A 19590-nucleotide genomic window follows, 5' to 3' on the forward strand; every position below is an offset into this window, starting at 1 on the left:
TTGTCCTGCAGCAGCACACGGCTCCTCCCAAACTCACCTCAGACACGTGTGAGATATTCTGATTTCATGTGTGGTCCTCGCTGTTCTGCTGCTGGTTGTTGCTGCTCCGTAGGATGTTACTGGCTTTAATGAGCGTAGCGTTTAGCGTGCAAGGGTCAGTTTTCCTTTAGAGGCCTGTGTCGAGATCTAGCGAGCTGTCAGACTGTCGTGGAAAATCCTTAATGGGACTCATTGTTTCATCAACTCTCAGGGTGACATTTGTGTAAAAGGGAGCAAAAGGGATATTTTTCAACCCGAGACAAACCGTATATAACAAATATATGTACCTGGCTCTATCTGTGACATGATCGCTCATAGAGCATGTGTAGCCTACCTGTAGGATTTTACGGACCTTGGTAAACTGCTTTTACTGCTTGCCACCAATTTATTTTCTATTGTTTTTGCGTGTTGCTTCTGTCTCCGTGAGTTATTTGCACAGTTATTGGAGATTAACGAGCTGTAGATGTGCCTGTATCTCTGCCAGAAATCAGCGGCGAGGGATTCATAAAAGGTTGCGACCTCATCAGCTGCAGCTTTTCTTCTCTTGGGGCCAAATTAAAGAATTATTAAAGCTTTATGTGTCGCTGCTTGTCCTGAGGACTTAGTGTTTTAGGTGCCTCTTAACTGTAGCGTCGATTCTGCTGTTTGTTTTTTACTGTTTCACTTTATTTGTTTACTGATAAATCTCATCTAGGACTGAAGGACCAACCTGAAATATATTTCATGATGTAATCAAATTAATATCAGAAGTGGTATTAAAATGCACCTCTCACTAGAAGATACTGCCACTTTGCTCATCAGTCGTGTATCTGAGGAAATTTCATTTATTAGATATTAAAGGTTTAATAAAGACTAATTCATATCATTACAAACCAACACTTCAATCTGAGCATGTTTACCTTTTTATTAAGATTGTTTGCTTGCAGTATTATTTTACTTAGCATCTTTTAAAAACTGTAAAACCTCTGAAACATGAATGAGTTTGAGTTGCATGCTTCAGTCGGTCGGTTTTCAAATATGATCTTACCGTCTGGTTTTAAAAATGTGTTTTACTTTCAGGGACTCTTGTTTTGGTCTTTGGGAAATGTAGAGTAATGACTGTTCAGACTAATTCTGCAAAAAATGCTTGAATTGAACTAGTTTAAAAAATTTGTTTCTCTTCATGTGAACCTAAAATTTAAAAAGGGACTGAGGAGGCGAATGTCATTGTGCAGCTCTGTTTTAAATCAAACTTATGCAGAAATGTTGCCTGGTTTCCTTCTTGTCCATCTAGAATAAAGAGTTGTGATTTAATGAGTGATCTCTTCATTTTAACAACAATACAGCTGAAGTAGGGGTTCATTGTTGTTTAAACACCACAGTTAACAAAACTTGAGACAATTTATTCACAGCTGAGCTGAAACTACTGATCTTGGTCTCTGTGGCGTGCAGTCGGGGTCAGCAAGGCCTTCTCTGCTGGTCTAAATAGGATACCCACACTGAGCACATTTGATTCTTCACAAATCACAAAAGTTCATCTGAGTTACATACAGATCTACACTAGCACAAAGCAAGGAGGTGAAGCGATGCCTTCCAGTGGCGACAAGCCAGAACTACACTTTGGTTCTGGTAAACCAATAAGTAGAGGACGCTGGGAATGTTCAAATGAAGGCGGGAGAGTAGAAAGTCAAAAGGGAACTGCATTTATTAAGTTACAATAGTTAGGAAACATGGGCTGCCAACTCATGCAATGAGTGAGACACTCACGCTACAACTCTTGTGTGTGTGTGTGTGTGTGTGTGTGTGTGTGTGTGTGTGTGTGTGTGTGTGTGTGTGTGTGTGTGTGTGTGTGTGTGTGTGTGTGTGTGTGTGTGTGTGTGTGTGTGTGTGTGTGTGTGTGTGTGTGTGTGTGTGTGTGTGTGTGAGGGTATCCATCTGAGGTACACATTGCATTGTACTACTGCACCCCCCCTTCCTACAGCACTGCATTCTAAATATCTATTTGGCTTTTTGAGGAGGGGTATTGACATAACAGAACAGTTATGTCGCATAATGTCTTAAATTAGTAAGCTTATAGCACACTGGGTCAATTCTTAAAGAAGATATCTTTAGCTAAAATTACATTTGGAGTTAAATAGTGTCAGCATTTATGCAGAACTTCTCTAACATACAGGTCAAACTCAAAAAATGATTATGTCATGCAAAACTCCATTTATTTCAATAATTCAACTTAGACCGAGAAACCCTTTAAAGGCTCAGGAACTCTTTGCAGGTGTTATGACTCACGCTCATCTACTTCTGGACCATGGGTCCCCAACTGCCCATAAAAATGAATGGGAGTCTATGAGAGGATAAAAGTTATTTGTGTGAATTTTAAAAACACACTTTGATGCCAACAAAGCGCTTATTTTCAAATGGTGGTGTTATGTCAATTTGTGTTTCCTCGTCAACGAGTGTTACCCTACAGCTCCTCACAGCTCAGGTGGAGAAAAAGATGTGTCCAATGAATGTCCACAATCACAGTTTCAGACCAAATTTCAGCTCTTATAACTACAGATTCTGAATCAGTTGTAAAACCGTCAGTTTCTCAACCAACAACAGAGGAGTAATGAGAAACCGGGGAAATGCTGAAGTTTCAGAACCAGAGGAAGCAACAACTTCTACAGAAGAGTCTAATGGAGAAAAACCAGAACACGACTCTGTCCTAGACGTGGTCCAGGAAGACATTCCAGAAAATCTTGAAGGTACTTCTGTGCAAACTTCCTCTCATTCTGAAACTATCCACAATCCTTCAATTTCAGAGCAACATGATGTTTCTGCACAAAGAGATGTAGCATCAGAAATGGTGACAAACTCAGAACTTTTAGAACCAGAGGAACCAAACGTTCCTCCACCTAGGCCCAAAGGAAAGAAGAAACGGGACAAAAGGAAGAAAGTCCTCAGCGCTCAAACTCCTTCAGATTGGGAAACTGAGTGGATTTGAGACTGAAAACAGATTTGACATCCTACGAACAGCTTTGTCCTTTGAAATCATGGATTCTACTTAATCAAAACTCCTACAAAAACTTGTTCCAGGAGAAAAAAAAAAACGGAAGCAACCTTAAACATCTGACACCTGCCCATAGACACCACCGATTCTTACATGTAAAGACTTTATATCTACATGTACTTTAGGTCTGTATGTTTGTTTTTATTTATGCATTTATGCAAGAAGAACACACACCGAAACAAACCTCCTCCAAACTCCCCTTCGATGAATCACCACCTTAACGCGGTGGAGGGGTTTGCGTACCCCCGTGATCCTGAGGTCTGAGGTTATCAGGGAGTCTCTGGTGCGGTCTCCCATGACAACCTGGTCTCAGGGGAGGGGTCAGACTGAGTGATTCTGCTTGATGCAGATTCTGCTTCATGTTTTCATGTCACAACCAAAAGCTGAAGCTCCGGTGATGGTACATCAGTAATGAAACGGTGTGGCTACATTGCACCTCATCACCATAAGTGTGTGTGTGTGTGTGTTGCTATGATTCAGTTTGCCCAGTAAGTGGAGTTAGAGCTCCAGTCTTTGATCTGCTGCATTCATGAGCTCAGCCTCACACACTGACAGCAATAACCTAGCATCAGTGTGATCTTGTCTAAAATGGAGCTGAATTGTTTTCATAATTAATCAAAACAAATAAAAAACTACAAGTGTTGAAACAAATAACACAAGAGTGTGTATTTAAGACATGTACTTACTCAATGTTTGAAAGATGAAACACTAGAAGTATTTATTTTACATCCTTTATTCATTGAATACACAGCAGAGTTGATGCAGCTTTATTTAACAGCCTTGTGACGAATATTTCAACCACAGTTTATTTACAGTTTTTCTCAGTTGCTTTGGTGCATTTCTCACAACAGTAGTAAAGTTTGCACCACTGCTAAGGTATTTCTCCAAACAATTAGTGCAAAGTACAAAACATGGTAGATAACCTGCAAAAGCAAGTCGAAATGGGCTCTAAATGGGTTCATGCTTCAAAAGCAAGTCCCTTAATCAAAGTGGATCATTTGTTCTTCAAAGCAAGTATTTATGTCAATGAAAGTGTCGGTGTCATCAAAATGACAATTTATGACAGCAGCATCTTTGAACAATTAAGTCAAAAGGTTTGAACATGTTTTCATTATGATATTAGTCTGGAAGTGCTCCCCAGGGCTGCTGTGGCTACATAGTAGCTCATCACCACCAGTGTGTGAATGGATGAAAGACTGTAGTCAGAAGCAGGCTGGCCGTCAGGATGTTCTCTAGTTTCCCCGAACAGCCGGTCTGTTCCAGGCCCACACACTCCCTGTCTCTCTCAGCTTACTGGAGTATATTTTTACACCTTTAGGTTCTCACTGGTTTTTCTGCAAAATCCGCTCAAGATCTTTGGGACTTGCTGTCCAGGTCACCAAATTATTCCTTTATGAGAGCTGATGTCTGAACTTTGCAACATTTACTATGTGTTTTTGTTTTGTTAGTTCTGGTCAGATTGACAGTGACAGTTCACAGGATTGAAAATTTAATCAGTGAGGGATGCGGAAAAAACAAATTGCAGGTATGTGCTGGTGGTGACGCACTATTGCAGAAAGAGCAGCAAGAAGCAATTTCCCTCTGGGATTAATAAAGTATTTTTGAATTTGAATTTGAATTGAAGAAGCAATTAACCATGCTCGACCTCCTAAACTAATAAAGCTAAATATGCTGAGCCACAAAGATCTGTTTAGTCATTATTGGCCCATTGTGTTGTGTTAAGTGGTCTCTTATAATTTAAACTTTAAACAATAGTAATTATTTATTCTCAGGTTTTTCTGATGTGCAGCTTATGTCATATAGAGTAAGATCATGGCAGGGTGGAGAGGCAACGGCCCGGACGGGATTTGATCCCCAGGCTCCCGGGTGAGAGTTATGTGTGCTAACCAGTCAGCCAAAGGGACATCACCATGGCCATGTAGCCAGGACGCATGATCAATTGGGACACAGTGACAGGACGCTCACACTGTCGCATCATATCTGTTTACCAAAACGCTTCAGAAAACATCACAGTCATTTCAGCTCAGACGGAACCGTTGAGCTGACTCCATCCAGTGCTGCAGTGTCATGGAGGCTGTTTCTTCTCCCTGCTGATTACCTGAAGTGGCTCCTGCAGTGCTTTGATCAGCATCTCCATTTAAGCCTGACAGCACCATATCTGATCTCTGCATTACAGATGGAGCTGGCCTCCAAAGTTCTTGTTCTTAACACTTTGATTCATTAAAAAAAAACATTTATGAGTTGATGTTTCCCTCTTCTCCTGATCCTGCTGACAGCTCCAGCTCCTCCGGAGAACCAGTTAGAGCCTACTCCCTCCGCCTGCTGGATCCGTCCCCGCTTCTACCAAACAAACAACCTTCAGCTTTGGATCACCTTCTTCTGAGTCTGGGTCCACTCCTAACCTTTGTCATCCAGGCTGAAATGCTCTTTTGAACAACTTATGTCAGCATTGATAATGAACAACACAATAACACAGGAATACATCTAGAGCATCAGATTGTTTTTTAATACAAACATGTAGTTTTCAGACTCTTACTGTTGCACGATACAATGTTTTCATTAGAAAAAGATTTTTAAAATGCTGAAAGAAAAGAGAAAATAAACATTCACGGTGAATAAATGTGATAAAGTACATTTTAATGACACAATGTCCGTTTCTTCGAAATAAATACTGACCATCATGGACCCATCCCATATCTGAAGCAGTTTGAAGTCTGTAATGTTTATGCATTCACTTATGTCATGGATTTTATCAATATATTTATCAATAACCCATTTTCTGTAGTGAAGAGAGAAGGAGACAATGAACAACAAGTCAAACAGTTATAACTGTGGCAAGATGCTCGAAGCATAATGCCCCGAACATGCAGTCACAGTCTTTATTTATAGAGAGATGGGAGTGGAGGAAGAGAGAGAGTCCGTGTGTGGGAAGTCAAGAATGTGTGTGTGTGTGTGTGTGTCTTGTGTGGGTGTGTCTGAATTAGTGAGCATGCAGAGGCATAGAGCAATACATTTACATTCAGTTGAATGAGTCAATGATCAAGAATTAATAAACAAATTTTTCCATAACATTCCCTCCTGTTTATCCAAATAGGATAAACAAACAAAAGGAAGCAACAAAACTAAACCAAATAAGGAATACAAAATAAGTAAAGTAATTAGGAATTGTTTCAATGGGGAGCCAAGAGGAGGTTACGACCCAAAGATGCAGACAACCAGATGACACCGAGTGGAGCAATAACATAAAATCCTTTATTGAGAATAAATCCAAAAAGGCAGGGAGCCAAAAACAAAAATCAAAGTCCCAAATAACAAAACCTAGAATCCAAAAACAAGATCAAAATCTAGAGAGGGGAACGAGACAAAGTTGACACAAGACAATGACCCAACAGATAGAGACACAGACAGGGTTATATACACTGGGGCATGATGAGAGGCAGATAGGCTGCAGGTGTGTGGGGAGAGAAACCAAATGAAAGCAATTAACTAATCGGGGAGGAAACTAACATGACCTAAGAGTAAAAACCTAAAGACAAGAAGAGCCAACAAAAATAACTAATATTCTAAGGGGGAAGGAAAACTACAAAAACCGGTGGGAAAACACACTAAAGAGACTAAAATGAAAAGCTGAACCTATATGAAAACTGCAGAGGGGTGACTGGGGAGACCAAAGGAACACAGGACCTGGGAGGGATAATCTGGAGGGCTGCAGACCAGCGGACACATGAGGAACACAAAGAGACACATAAGGGGATACTTAGAGGGGAATGGAGTACACAAGGAGACACATGAGGGAGACGCAGACCATGACAGGAATATTATCCACTTCCATAACTTGTCACCACTAACTATTGTAATGAATCAAATAGAGGGTAACTGGATAAATTGCTTAGAGCTATTTATTTTTATTCTCATTACTTGTGACCCATAGCTGTGATACTCACCTGCGCCTCGACAAAGAGCGATGGACAGTCTTACAGCTTTGTAGGTTGTCCAGGGGCGTCACCGTATGCACTGATCCCCCTGGTGTCGGGGACTTCAGTACCACATGGATCATGGGGCTCCATACGTCTTGGATCTTGGTCCTGCCCCTTTTACTGTGGTCCTCAACATAAACCAACTGCTGTACCTGCAGTTCGCTGGCCAGACCCTCTCCATCATGGCGCTCTTTACGACGATCCGCTGCCTTTTGTATACGATCCTGTGCCCCTTTAAGGGCAACCTGGAGTCTACGGTGGTGTTCTTGAACCCAATCCTCCACTCTGCCTGTTTGAACCTCTGGGACCCTTCCAAGGAGAAAGTCAATAGGTAAGCAGGGTTCCTGACCAAGCATTAAAAAGTGAGGGGACTCACCCGTAGACTGATGAACAGTGGTATTATAAGAGTACAATACCTGTGGTAAATACTGGGGCCAAAGGCTTTTCTTTTCAATAGGGAGAGTGCGTAGCAAATCATGTAACGTTCTGTTGAACCTTTCACATTGGCCATTTCCTTCTGGATGGTATGGTGTAGTGCGTGTCTTCTGAACCCCATACAGCTCACACAGCTGATGGATTAGTGCACTCTCAAAATTACGGCCTTGGTCCGAATGCAGTCTTCCTGGAACACCAAACTTGTAGAACCATTCATGCACCAGTATTTGAGCCACCGTCGCCGCTTGCTGGTCCCTGGTTGCCACTGCCTGAGTAAACTTTGAAAAAACATCAGTCATCACAAGCACACTTCTTACACCATCCTGAGATGGGTCCAGCAGTGTAAAGTCTATCGCCAATACTTGGTTTGGTCTTGATGCCAGTACATGTCCCATAGGTGCCCGACTCTGAGGACGAGGGGCTTTTGCTAAGGTGCAGCGTTCCCACTGGTGGCACCATTCCTTAATATCTTTCAGCATCAGCGGCCAGTAACATCGCTCTCTGATGAGTTTTGTAGTCCTCTTCACCCCCTGGTGGCCATGGTACTCATGCAGCTGCTTCATGACATCCACCTTCAATGCCTCTGGAAGTAGCAGTTGATTAATATCCTCACCACCTTCAGGCCGCTGCGTTTGGCGGTAGAGCAAACCATTTAGCTGAACGACTTTACTCCACTGCCGACACAGCTCCAAAACCTGGGGTGAGAGACTCGCTCTTTCTGTCCGGTCTGGGCGTTTCTGGGTCTTCCAAAACCCCATAAATGTATTTAAGGTGGGATCAGCTTCCTGGAGAGCCTTGAGGTCATCATGGGAATAGGACGGAAAAACTGATATGGCTGCCTGGATGGCTTGTTGAGCCAGGTCAATACCTCTGGGCAATCTCAGCACAGGCACTGACACTCCTGGAAGGGGAATGTCAGCCTCCGTGGGGGCCCCAGGTTTCCTTGAAAGGGCATCTGCATTCACATTGGTTCGACCAGATCTTCAACAAATAGTGAAGTTAAAATCTGCTAGCTGTGCTGCCCAGCGCTGTTCAGTTGCGCCCAGCTTGGCTGTGTTCAGATGGCTGAGAGGATTATTGTCAGTCCACACAATGCATTGTTGACCCAGCAAATAGTCTCTGAACTTCTTGGTCATAGCCCATTTTAAAGATAAAAACTCCAGCTTCATGGAACTGTAATTAGACATGTTCCTTTCTGTGGGTCTTAATCCACGGCTAGCAAAGGCAACAGGGCGTACCCTGTCTTCCTGCTCCTGGGAAAGAACTGCTCCCAGGCCACCATAACTGACATCAATCTCAAGAATAAAAGGCAGGGAGAAATTTGCATATGCCAGAACAGGTGCACTGAAACTGATCCACTCTAGCAGCTATGTGCCTGGAATTATATCAATAGAACCAGAACAGGTCCAGAACAGGAATTGAGACGATGTGTAGTTTTGAGGTTTTATTTCATATTATTTATTCATACTAATTAAAGTCATGCTTGTGGCCACAACGTCTCTCAGGATCCATCGCCTGTGTTTGCCTTAACATTTATTCTAAAACAAAAGAGAAACACTCTGGTTTAGAGACTTGGAGGTCCTGACCTTAACCTCCATCACCTGTTCAGCTTTCAGCAGCTTCCTCTGAAGAGTTATGGGACTGCTTGGAGTGTAATTAAGGTAGTTTATAATGGTAATTAAAATATGAAGATACTCATTAAATCTTCTGACTGACCCAACAGAATAAAGTGTAACACAGTAAATACCCATAGTACCCAAGTACCAGCCAATGAAATTACCAATTTGCTTCCGGCCATTTGATGCATAATATCGTTTTTAATAATAGCATAATTACAAAAAACATGGTCTATGATCCAATTGATCAGTTTAATTTTGTTTCAGACTTGTTCCTAATGTTTGCTTCTGAAGCAGGAGAACTGATTGCCCCCCCCCCCCCCCCCCCCCCCATCCCGTCTCAGCGACGCCCCTCTGAGTGTTCATGACAGCTATATATAACAGCAGACAAGAAGTCTGTAACAGCACGCCCGCACCAGTGCATGATGTGGTTAGTGTTTGGTAACCGGTCCATCGTGAGTTCTGAGTCTTCTTATGAAGACTTTTGGCTTCCTGCACTATGTGACCTTCATATAATTTAATAAAACTTTATCCTGTTAAGTTTAGACTGGAGATTGTTATTCAGCTACTGTGAGGACTTTGGGTTGGACTCTCCAATCTCTGGGGCTGATGTGGTCATAAAGCTTCTTGGTGGCAAGGCTCCAGGGGTGGATGAGCAGACTGGGATGGTACCCCTATTTACAACAGGGGACAGCAGAGTGAGCTCCAACTACAGGGGGTAACACTCCTGAGGCTACTTGCTAAGGTCTATTCAGGGGTTCTGAAGATGAGGGTCTGTCGAATTGTCGAACCTCGAATTTAAGAGGAACAGTGTGGATTTCCTCCTGGCCGTGAAACACTGGACTAGCTCTATACTCTCAGGGGGATCTTGGAGGGTGCGTGGGAATTTCCCCGACCAATCTACATGTGTTTAGTGGATTGGGGAAGGCGTTCGCCCGCGCCCCTCAGGGGACCTGTGGTGGGTACTTTGGGAGTTTGGGGTACCAGGCCCTCTGATACGGGCTGTTAGATCCCTGTATGACTGGTGTCAGAGCTTGGTCCGGATTGCCGGCAGTAAGTTGAGCTCGTTCCCAGTGACTGTTGGACTCTGCCAAGCTGCCCTTTGTCACCGATTCTGTTCATAACTTTTATGGACAGGATTTCTAGGCGCATAGGGCATCTGTTTTGGTGGCCTAAATATCGTGTCTCTGCTTTTTGCAGATGATTTGGTCACGTTGGCTTCATCAGAACGTAATCTTCGACTTTTGCTGGAGCGGTTCGCAGCCGAGAGTGAAGCAGCTGGTATGAGAATCAGCTCCTCTAAACCTGAGACCATGGTCTTGAGTTGGAAAAGGGTAGAATGCCTTCTCCGGGTCAGGGATGAGGTCCTGCCTCAAGTGGAGGAGTGTAAGTATCTCGGGGTCTTGTTCACGAGTGAGGGGAAACTGCAGCGCAAGATCGATAGGCGGATTGGTGCTGCGTCTGCAGTGATGCGGGCATTGAACCGGTCTGTCGTGGTGAAGAGAGAGCTGAGCCAGAAGATAAAGCTCTCGATTTACCGGTCAATCTATGTTCCAACCCTCACCTATGGTCACAGGCTTTGGGTAGAGACTGAAAAAACAAGATCGCGGGTTCAAGCGGCCGAAATGAGTTCTCTCTGCAGGGTGTCTGTGGTCTAGGGTGAGAAGCTTGGTCATCTGGGAGGGGCTCAGATTAGACCTGTTGCTCCTCCACATTGAGAGGAGCCAATTGAGGTGGCTCGGGTAAGGGAAGACCCAGGACACGCTGGAGGGACTGTGTCTCTCTGCTGGCCAGGGAACACCTTCAGATTCCCCCGGATGAGCTGGCCCAAATAGCTGGGGAGAAGACGTTTGGGCCTTTAGGCTTAGGCTTCTGCCCCAGCAAACCGACTCCGGATACGTGCTGAAAATGGTTGGATGGCATGAACTCACAGTTAAACAAACAATCACAGAATTGAAATGAAAACACACATTCTCTGTTTGGGCTAACACACAGTCTGTTGTCAGCAGAGTAAACAGGTTTAATCAGTGATGTAAAGTAGTGCAAACACATCATCAAGCATATCTCTGGTTTCACATTCAGAATTACAACAGCTACTTTATCTGAGGTAATACTAATAACAGTTTAAAGCCACAAACAAAATGCTTCTCAAACTCCAGTCTTGCACATCAAACACCAAAATTAAGTTTTGAGACCAAAGAGACATTTTATGAAAGCGGATAATAGTTTGGCTCTGGAACGGTAAAAATGGTGTCTTGTAACATCTAAAGGGATACTATGCACCTTTTTCATATTTTTATATACTTTTCTTGAGCCAGTATGTTCTAAAACGACCATTTACAGGGTTAATGAAATGTTACTCAGACGCCAACCGCCCTCTGTGTCCAGAATACCACATTTGTAACTTCAGAGTTGGCGTGCGCTCCCTGCTGGTGAGGGGAGCTGACATGGTGGAGCTGGAGCCTTATTACAGCACGATTCCTGCATGTTATAGATCATGAACACAGCTGCTTTGTTTGATTTAGTGATGAATCGCTCCTCTAGCAACTGATGACCACTGGGGAGACATTTCAGCAGTTAGATGAAGGTTTTAAAAATCGAAAACATAGCGAGGAGATAAGTTTCATTTGTGGTTTAATCTCAGAGAATTAACAACGGACACTAGGGGGTGCTAAAAGCAAGCAAAATTGCCTAGTATCCCTTTAATGCATTCAAAACAACAAGATAAAGGACGACACAGAAGCAAACAGAAAATGTATGAGGCAATAAGGCTCACGTCCAGTGTATTTCTACTTTCACCTACTACCACAGGTGTATTAGTACACATGTAAAGTCCATTATCACATCGCACTTTTTCTAAGTGCTGATAAATGTTCTTGCAAGTTTTATTTGCATTCCACAGTCATCAGCTGCATGTAAACAGTTCACGTGCCTCATGACAGTAAAATAAAGAACATTTGATCTGCCTCTCACTTGTCACAGCATCTGAAGTTTGAAACGGTAATTATTAATTTGATCAAAGTCACAACTAAGATCAGAAATGTTTGTATGTCCTAACTGGGCTGTTGTGTTGAAAAAAAAAACCTACTTAGGCATTTTTTAGTTTAAAAAAATGTAAAAATAAAAATAGCAACAAAAAATGAGAGTCAAATGGTAAGAACTCAATCATTTAAATTATTAGGCAGCACTTTAATGCCAGAGTTTGCCTTCCTTTAGGTTAAGTCAAATATCTGTAAACAATAGCAACAGAAAAAGCTTAAGCTCATTTATATTTAAGACTTTAAGTCACATTAAATGTGTCTTCTGAATGAAATCGACAGTGCTTCAGATAATTTTCCAGTTAAACTCAATGAGTCTTAATAAATTTGGAATTATAGTTATTAAGGCTGCTCTTTCTGAAGCCTGCATGAAGCTTACACATGTCCAGGATGTCTTTAGATTAACTATGGATGAAGATATGAAATCCCACTAACTGATACAGAGACATGGGTTTTTATAAATGAATAATTGAACCAGGTCACTCATGGTAGAGACCTTACCAACCTCAGATTTGTGGTTGGGAAGGTTAAAAAAACAATTGTTGAAGACACATCTGGTTGTATTCGGTTGAGTACAGGAAAGACAAAGGGGACAGTTGTCACACACACCGGTGTGGTGAAAATTATTCTCTGTATTTGACCCAACCCCCTTGGGGAGCGGTGAGCTGCAGCTGCACTCAGGAACTATTTGATGGTTTAACCCCCAATCCAACCCCTTAAAGCTGAGTGTCAAACAGGGAGGCATTGTGTCTCATTTTATGAAGTCTTTGGTGTGACCTGTCCAGGATTTGAACTCCGATCTCCCAATCCCAGGGTAGACACTGTACCACTAGGCCACTGAGCTGGTTAGATGCTGTGTAACTACTTCAAACATGTCAAGTAATGAAGTACAAATACTTTGTTACATTACTTTAGTAGAAACGATTGGATGATATTTTAATCAACCATTAAAACACCCTATTGTTTGTACGTAATCCATTGCACATTTTGCATGACACAAATCATGTCACAGTCCAACCAGGACATTCATTCATTCATTCATTCATTCATTCATTCATTCATTCATTCATTCATTCATTCACTTTCTTGTTCATTCACTTGTTCATCCATTCATTCATTTTGACAGAACCATTGTATCCTGTGTTTAGACATCCATGGGCAGATACTCTATGTATCCTAATTAATCAACATTAAAATTTTATATAACATTACAGTAGGGCTGCACAATATATCGCAAATATATTGTTATCGCGATAACAGCATGCGCAACATGCATATCGCAAAGAACAGATAAATATCGTGATGAATGGTCAGCTCAAATGTTTGCTACACATAATGCATTCTGTCAATCAAATGGAAGCATGACATTTTTAAAGAAATCAAATAAAGCTCCTCACCCATTTGGCCAATTGGGTGGGTTTTCATTGGTTAGATGCCCGCCCCCGAGACGGACGGCACTTAATTTTGATGGTTAGCGAACATCGGAGTTAGCTTTGCTCTGCTCTTTCTGCTGATTCTGCTTTTCCTGGTATCCACTGATCCTTTTCTTGTTCATTTTCTTTTTCCCTTTCCTCACATCTTTTGCTTTTCTCATTTTTACGAGTTTTTGTCAATTGTTTTTTATTATTTTTGTTCCTGAGTTAAGTTTTTATTTATCGCAAGTAATATTGTCATCGCAATATTAATCAATGTTATTGCATATCGCAGGTTTTCCTAATATCATGCAGCCCTACATTATAGTCATTAATACCTTGAGATGTATAGTTGTGGCGTGGCTTAATTATACTTTCATACTTGAAGTAGTTTTGAAACCAGTACATTTTTTTAACTTTTACTCAAGTAAAAAGCTTAGATTTACTCATCATCTTCTACAGATGTTTTTTTAAACCCTGCCTAGTATCTATACTTCCACCTGAGCAATGAATATAATACTTTTGACACCTCTATAATAACATCCAATAACACACGCTGTCTTCCTACTCAACTCAACTTCCTGATTCTCAAAAACAGTTTCTACTACGGTGAAGGTTCTCATTCAACATTCTTGTGCTACTGACTCGTTTTCATTGTCTATGCAGTTTTGTCTCTTACATTCAAATAGATGTTTTAGATGTATAGATGTTATTCCTGCAGTTACAATAAAGCAGCTATCACCCACTCCAGTCCTCGAGGATGACCATCCTGCACATTTAATAAGATCACAAGGTTTTATGGAGCAAACAAATGGGTACATTTCTTAGGACGGTAGCCTTCGAGGGCTGTAATTGGTGAGCCCTATATTAAAAGTCTTCAGATCTTCAGGTCGTCCAGCCTGCTTTTGTTGTTGTGCTTGCTCGACTGACTGTTTCTGCGCTGATTTTCAGCAGGGGTGTCACAGATCGGACCGGACACTTTAGTTTTCTCTGTGTCGTCTTCTTCTACTTTGCCTTTTCTTTCCACAGCCATGTTGTCTCTGTTTTGTTTGTGAACGGCCTTACTGTTGTAGGGGCTGTAGGCAGAGTTTGGCTCTGTCATGCTGTACTTTGAGTCTGCAGGGAAAGGCTCAGGCACAGCGGAGTGGCCTGTAAAGTAGGTGTAGTTTGGAGCAAAGGGTGTGATCGCCTCATTCAGCGCCTTGGGACCTTCACGGGCAGCCTTTGATCGTCTGTAGCGAAGACCCTGGTGGCACTTTTTGAAACCTAGATGGTACATTTCCACCAGATTGAGCAGCAGCGATACACAAGCAACTGCAAGCATGAAAAGTATAAAGATTGTCTTCTCCGTGGGTCGGGAGATGTAGCAATTCACCGTGTTTGGGCAAGGCCAGCGGTCGCAGGTGTACATGGCCTTCAGCTCAAACCCGTACAGGAAGTACTGAGCCACAATGAAAGCAACTTCAAACAGAGTCTTGAAAATTATGTTAAAGACGTACGTTCGCAGAAGTGCACCTTGCAAACGCACATGGCCCTGGTTATCTTTCACTGAGGGCTTAGGGGGCTTGTTGTTGAGAAATTGTTGTTGGTTTTCGTTTGTAAGCTCCTTGAGCTTCTGCTTCTCCTTTTCCTCCATGCGGACCAGATGGATGACATGTCCCAGATAAATAAGAGTGGGCGTGGAGACAAAGATGATCTGCATCACCCAGAAGCGGATGTGAGAAATGGGGAAGGTTTTATCGTAACAAACATTTTGACAACCAGGTTGTTTGGTGTCACACGTGAAGCCGGACTGTTCGTCTCCCCAAACTTTCTCTGCGGCCGTTCCCAGAACCAAAATACGGAAGATAAACAGCACTGTTAGCCAAACCTTGCCCACCACGGTAGAGTGTTCCTGGGCGCTCTCCAGCAGCTTCCCCAGTGAGTTCCAGTCTCCCATAATGCTTCACAACCTAACCTTTCAACAGAAGCTGGAAAACCAGGAAATGAGCCTGAAAAAAAAGAAGAAAGACACTGTTTTAACTTGGATTAAATAAACACTGTAAATAAAGCTGTAAAATTAGACCAAAGAAAACAGCCCCATGCTAGTTTTCATCTGTGAATAGAGTTGAGCTCTTTTGAAGATGTTGTGTGGAACGCCGTAGCTCATTGAACACTCTGTGATGGAAGAAATGGAGATTAGCTCTGATTGCGCTAACAAGCTAAGGACTTGTTTGAATTGGAACAGTGTGACCAACATGGATTGATTCCATCTCAAAACAACTAAAATTCAAATGAATAATAGTATTAAAATCATTCTACATGCACATTACATGATTATGCTGATGGAAACATTTTAATATTAATGCTGGAAGTGCCTAAGGCTGCACAGGAAGTTCTGCAGCTAGCTACTTTAGCTATACATTTGCGAATACAATAATGTGAGAGTTGTGTGAAATGTAAGTCATTTGGCAATGTAAAGGTGGATAATATAACATTTGCTTGAGTTGCTGTTTAAAGTTGATTTTAAGATGTATTAAAGTCCTAACATCACTCTGACAAGCATTAGCTTCCAGTCAGAAATAATCTTTATTTCTTATACTTGAGGTTGTCAAAGAGCTCTCCACATGGATTACTTTACAGAAGGTCTAAACTATGAGCCTAAAAATCTAGGCAAACTGGAGCAGTAGAAGAAGATTCTGCTCTACAGGTTAGTCTAACTATGCTCCCTTGGTGCCTCAACAGGTCTACCATCAGCTCAAACAATTTTAGGTGGGGCCAATCACAGAGCTTTATGTTTTTACAGAGACATTGGGCAGACTTACCACCAGAACTGTGATGGAGAAAAACTACAAAGATGACGTTGGCTCAAGAACTAGTCTGAAATGGCTTTGGCATCAACTTTAGACAATTTGGACTTGAGATATGAGCAGATAGCCGTACTTAAGTTCTTTATTTCAAGAAAGTCTGTATTTGCTTGATCGGACCCGCTTTGTCCATGTGGGGTTGCGGGGGGGTGGGGGTGGGGTGGGGGGCTATCTCCAGCGGTCAATGGGCAATCAGGCGGGGTACACCCTGGACAGAGAGCCAGTCCATCGCAGGGCAACACAGAGGATTAACAATCATGCACACACACACCTAAGGACAATTTAGACAGACCAATTAACCTAACACTCATGTTTTTTGGACTGTGCGAGGAAGCCAGAGTACCCGGAGAGAACCCACACATGCACAGGGAGAACATGCAAACTCCATGCAGAAAGATCCCAGGCCGGGAAGTGAACCCAGGACCTTCTTGCTGCAAGGCAACAGCTCTAACCACTGTTCCACAGCACAGCCCTGTCCTACCTCAAGTGGAGGAGTTTAAGTATCTCGGGGTCTTGTTCACGAGTGAAGGCAGGAGGGATCGGGAGATCGACAGGCGGATTGGTTCAGCATCTGCAGTGATGCGGACGCAGAGCCGATCTGTCGTGGTGAAGAGGGAGCTGAGCAAGAAAGCCAGGCTCTCGATGTACCGGTCGATCTACGTCCCAATCCTCACCTATGGTCATGAGCTTTGGGTAATGACCGAAAGAACGAGATCACAAATACAAGCGGCTGAAATGAGTTTCCTCCGTAGGGTGGCCGGGCTCAGCCTTAGAGATAGGGTGAGGAGCTCGGACATTCGGGAGGGACTCGGAGTAGAACCGCTGTTCCTCCGGATCGAAAGGAGTCAGTTGAGGTGGTTTGGGCATCTGGTCAGGATGCCTCCTGGACGCCTCCCCGGGGAGGTGTTTCGGCCATGTCCTGCTGGCAGGAGGCCCCCGGGTCGACCCAGGACACGTTGGAGAGGTTACATCTCCAGTCTGGTCCGGGAACGCCATGGGGTCCTGCTGGAGGAACTGGTGGAGGTGGCTGGGGAGAGGATGGTCTGGAGCTCCCTAGTTGGGATGCTGCCCCCGCGACCCGGACCCGGATAAGCGGAGGAAGACAACGATGTAATAACATAACAATAATATGGCTCAGATTAACATTGGTACCCATAGAAAACATATTGAACCTTCACAGTTAAAACACTTATTTCTAAAATGTTTTAATCATTTAATCTACTTTTTCTAGATGATTTATCTTCAGCCAAACTGACGTCAGCTCAGAACTCCACGCATACATAAATGTCATTTATTTATGCTTATGAAATTGTTTTAGCTACTGTGGTTCAAGATGACATGCCAATTGATTCCTGCCGAATGCACTGTCTGTTTTCCTGGAGGTTGTGTTCTTTCCCGTGTGTGCTGATGGGAAAGTCAGGACATAGCTGACTGTGTGTGAAGAGTAGCCCTGAAGCCGCCTTGGTGGAACCTAGTGGCCTCAGCCTAGATCTTGTGACACCGTTTCCAACAGTCTCCACAAACTCATTTATAAATAGTTACACTTGTCATTTGAAAGTAGAGGATCAGGAAACGCTGTTGACTACCTGAGAATCTGCTTTAAATAGGAGAGGAAGACAGTTTCCACAAACGTAAACTTTTAGAAATAAACAATGCAGTTCTTAATTTTCACCTTTCACAATTATTCTCCCATGCAGTTAAAAGCGGGCGTTTCAATTTTACTGCTGATGCGTAAAATTGTCACCCGATGAGCAGATTTTCAACAATCATCTCCACAGAAAAGATCTACCTGTTCGTTCACCTCACAGAGAGCAGATCTTCTCACACATCCAAGATGAACTTCTCCCAGTTTCTTTCACAGAAGACTCTACCATCATGTTCCATTCCCTCCGCCCTAGCCATAGCTAAACCCTGTGTCCGTGTGAGCACATGAAAACTTTCCAATCTTTAGAAAAGCCTCAAGCCCCTCTCTGAAGAGGTGTTTCTTCTGATATGAGTGGCAGCTGAGGAGTCCAGTAAGGATGGAGACTTGTCTGACGTGTCTGTGAGCTCTAAATATAAGTCACGGAGCAGGGAGTGGCTCCCTCTCTGGTGTTGACCCCTGACTTTGAGGCAGATTCATTGGTGCATCCTCATCTAAGCACTTTAGATAACAAAGAGGACTTTGAATGTGTTAAAAAGAATTAAGCGACACACGGCACCAGACTGTTTTTATGAAAACAATGATTTTAGTCTTCAGCAGTGTGGAAGCATCAAATTTTCCGTCTCTGTATCAGACATCTGTGTGGAAGTCATCTACAAATCCCATGACATTTAATCACGATCATCTCTAGAACTACATTTTGCAGGAGTTTGGGTTCCACCATTTTGAACCTCAAACACGGTGTCTTTTTTGGTGTGTTCCTTAAAAATAGAAGCATTCCTCAGCAGGTTCAGCTGTCCACAGAGTCAGTCACCGACCCCCTTAAATAGAGTGTCTATTGATAACCTCCAAACTCTGCACTCAGGCAATTATGAGAACCTCACCACCCCGAGGTGTTTCCTCAGCAGCGACAGCACGAGGGTGCCTGGGTGTGGAGAAGGTGTAACGAGATGTGAGGTGAAGACGTTTGGTTTAACTCCACTTGGTTTATCTCTCAGTCACACAGCTGAGCTGAAAGGAGACACACAGGGGCTCCGTTGATTTCAGATGACTTCTGCTGGCCGTTTGTGGTACTACAGCTCACACACGCACGCACGCACGCACACACACACACACGCACACACACACACACGCACACACACACACACACACACACACACACCTCTGTTAACTTGTTTTTATTCTGTAAAGTAACATTTCAAAAACACGGGAATAACAGACTTTGGTTAAGTTAATTTTGTTGCATAGACAGTGGACTCACAACCAACACCTTAACATGTTGAATACTCGGCAAAAAGTTTGCAGTTCAAGTATTTTTCTGCTTATTTAGTTCCCTTGCATCTAAAAGCATCCAGTTAACAAAAAATATATATATATTTTTTTTTACTATCAACAAGGCACCACAAAAGCAGTAGAGGCCAGGGTTTCCCTCACCAGAGGCAGGATCCCAGGTGCAGGTTCACCCCTGAGAAAGTCCAGTCCAGCTACTGGGACAGCTCTGAGTCCAAAACCAATTTCCTCTAGAAGATCATAAATAAAATAGGTTTAAATCATAAA

The 19590-nt window shown here is 42.9% G+C and overlaps 1 protein-coding gene across 1 annotated transcript; it reads right to left on the minus strand.

The window, feature by feature from the left end:
• Positions 1 to 14208: 14208 nt before the first annotated feature.
• On the minus strand, positions 14209 to 18377 carry gja2 (gap junction protein, alpha 2). Its single transcript, XM_015961043.3, has 2 exons — positions 18181 to 18377; positions 14209 to 15536 (listed from the first exon to the last, which is right to left on the minus strand). Exon 2 carries the CDS (start codon positions 15482 to 15484, stop codon positions 14423 to 14425), a length of 1062 nt encoding a protein of 353 aa, XP_015816529.3. The 5' UTR covers positions 15485 to 15536; positions 18181 to 18377; the 3' UTR covers positions 14209 to 14422.
• Between the last annotated feature and the right edge of the window lie 1213 nt (positions 18378 to 19590).

This window comes from Nothobranchius furzeri, chromosome 10 (assembly GCF_043380555.1).
Source record: "Nothobranchius furzeri strain GRZ-AD chromosome 10, NfurGRZ-RIMD1, whole genome shotgun sequence".
NCBI lineage: Eukaryota > Metazoa > Chordata > Actinopteri > Cyprinodontiformes > Nothobranchiidae > Nothobranchius > Nothobranchius furzeri.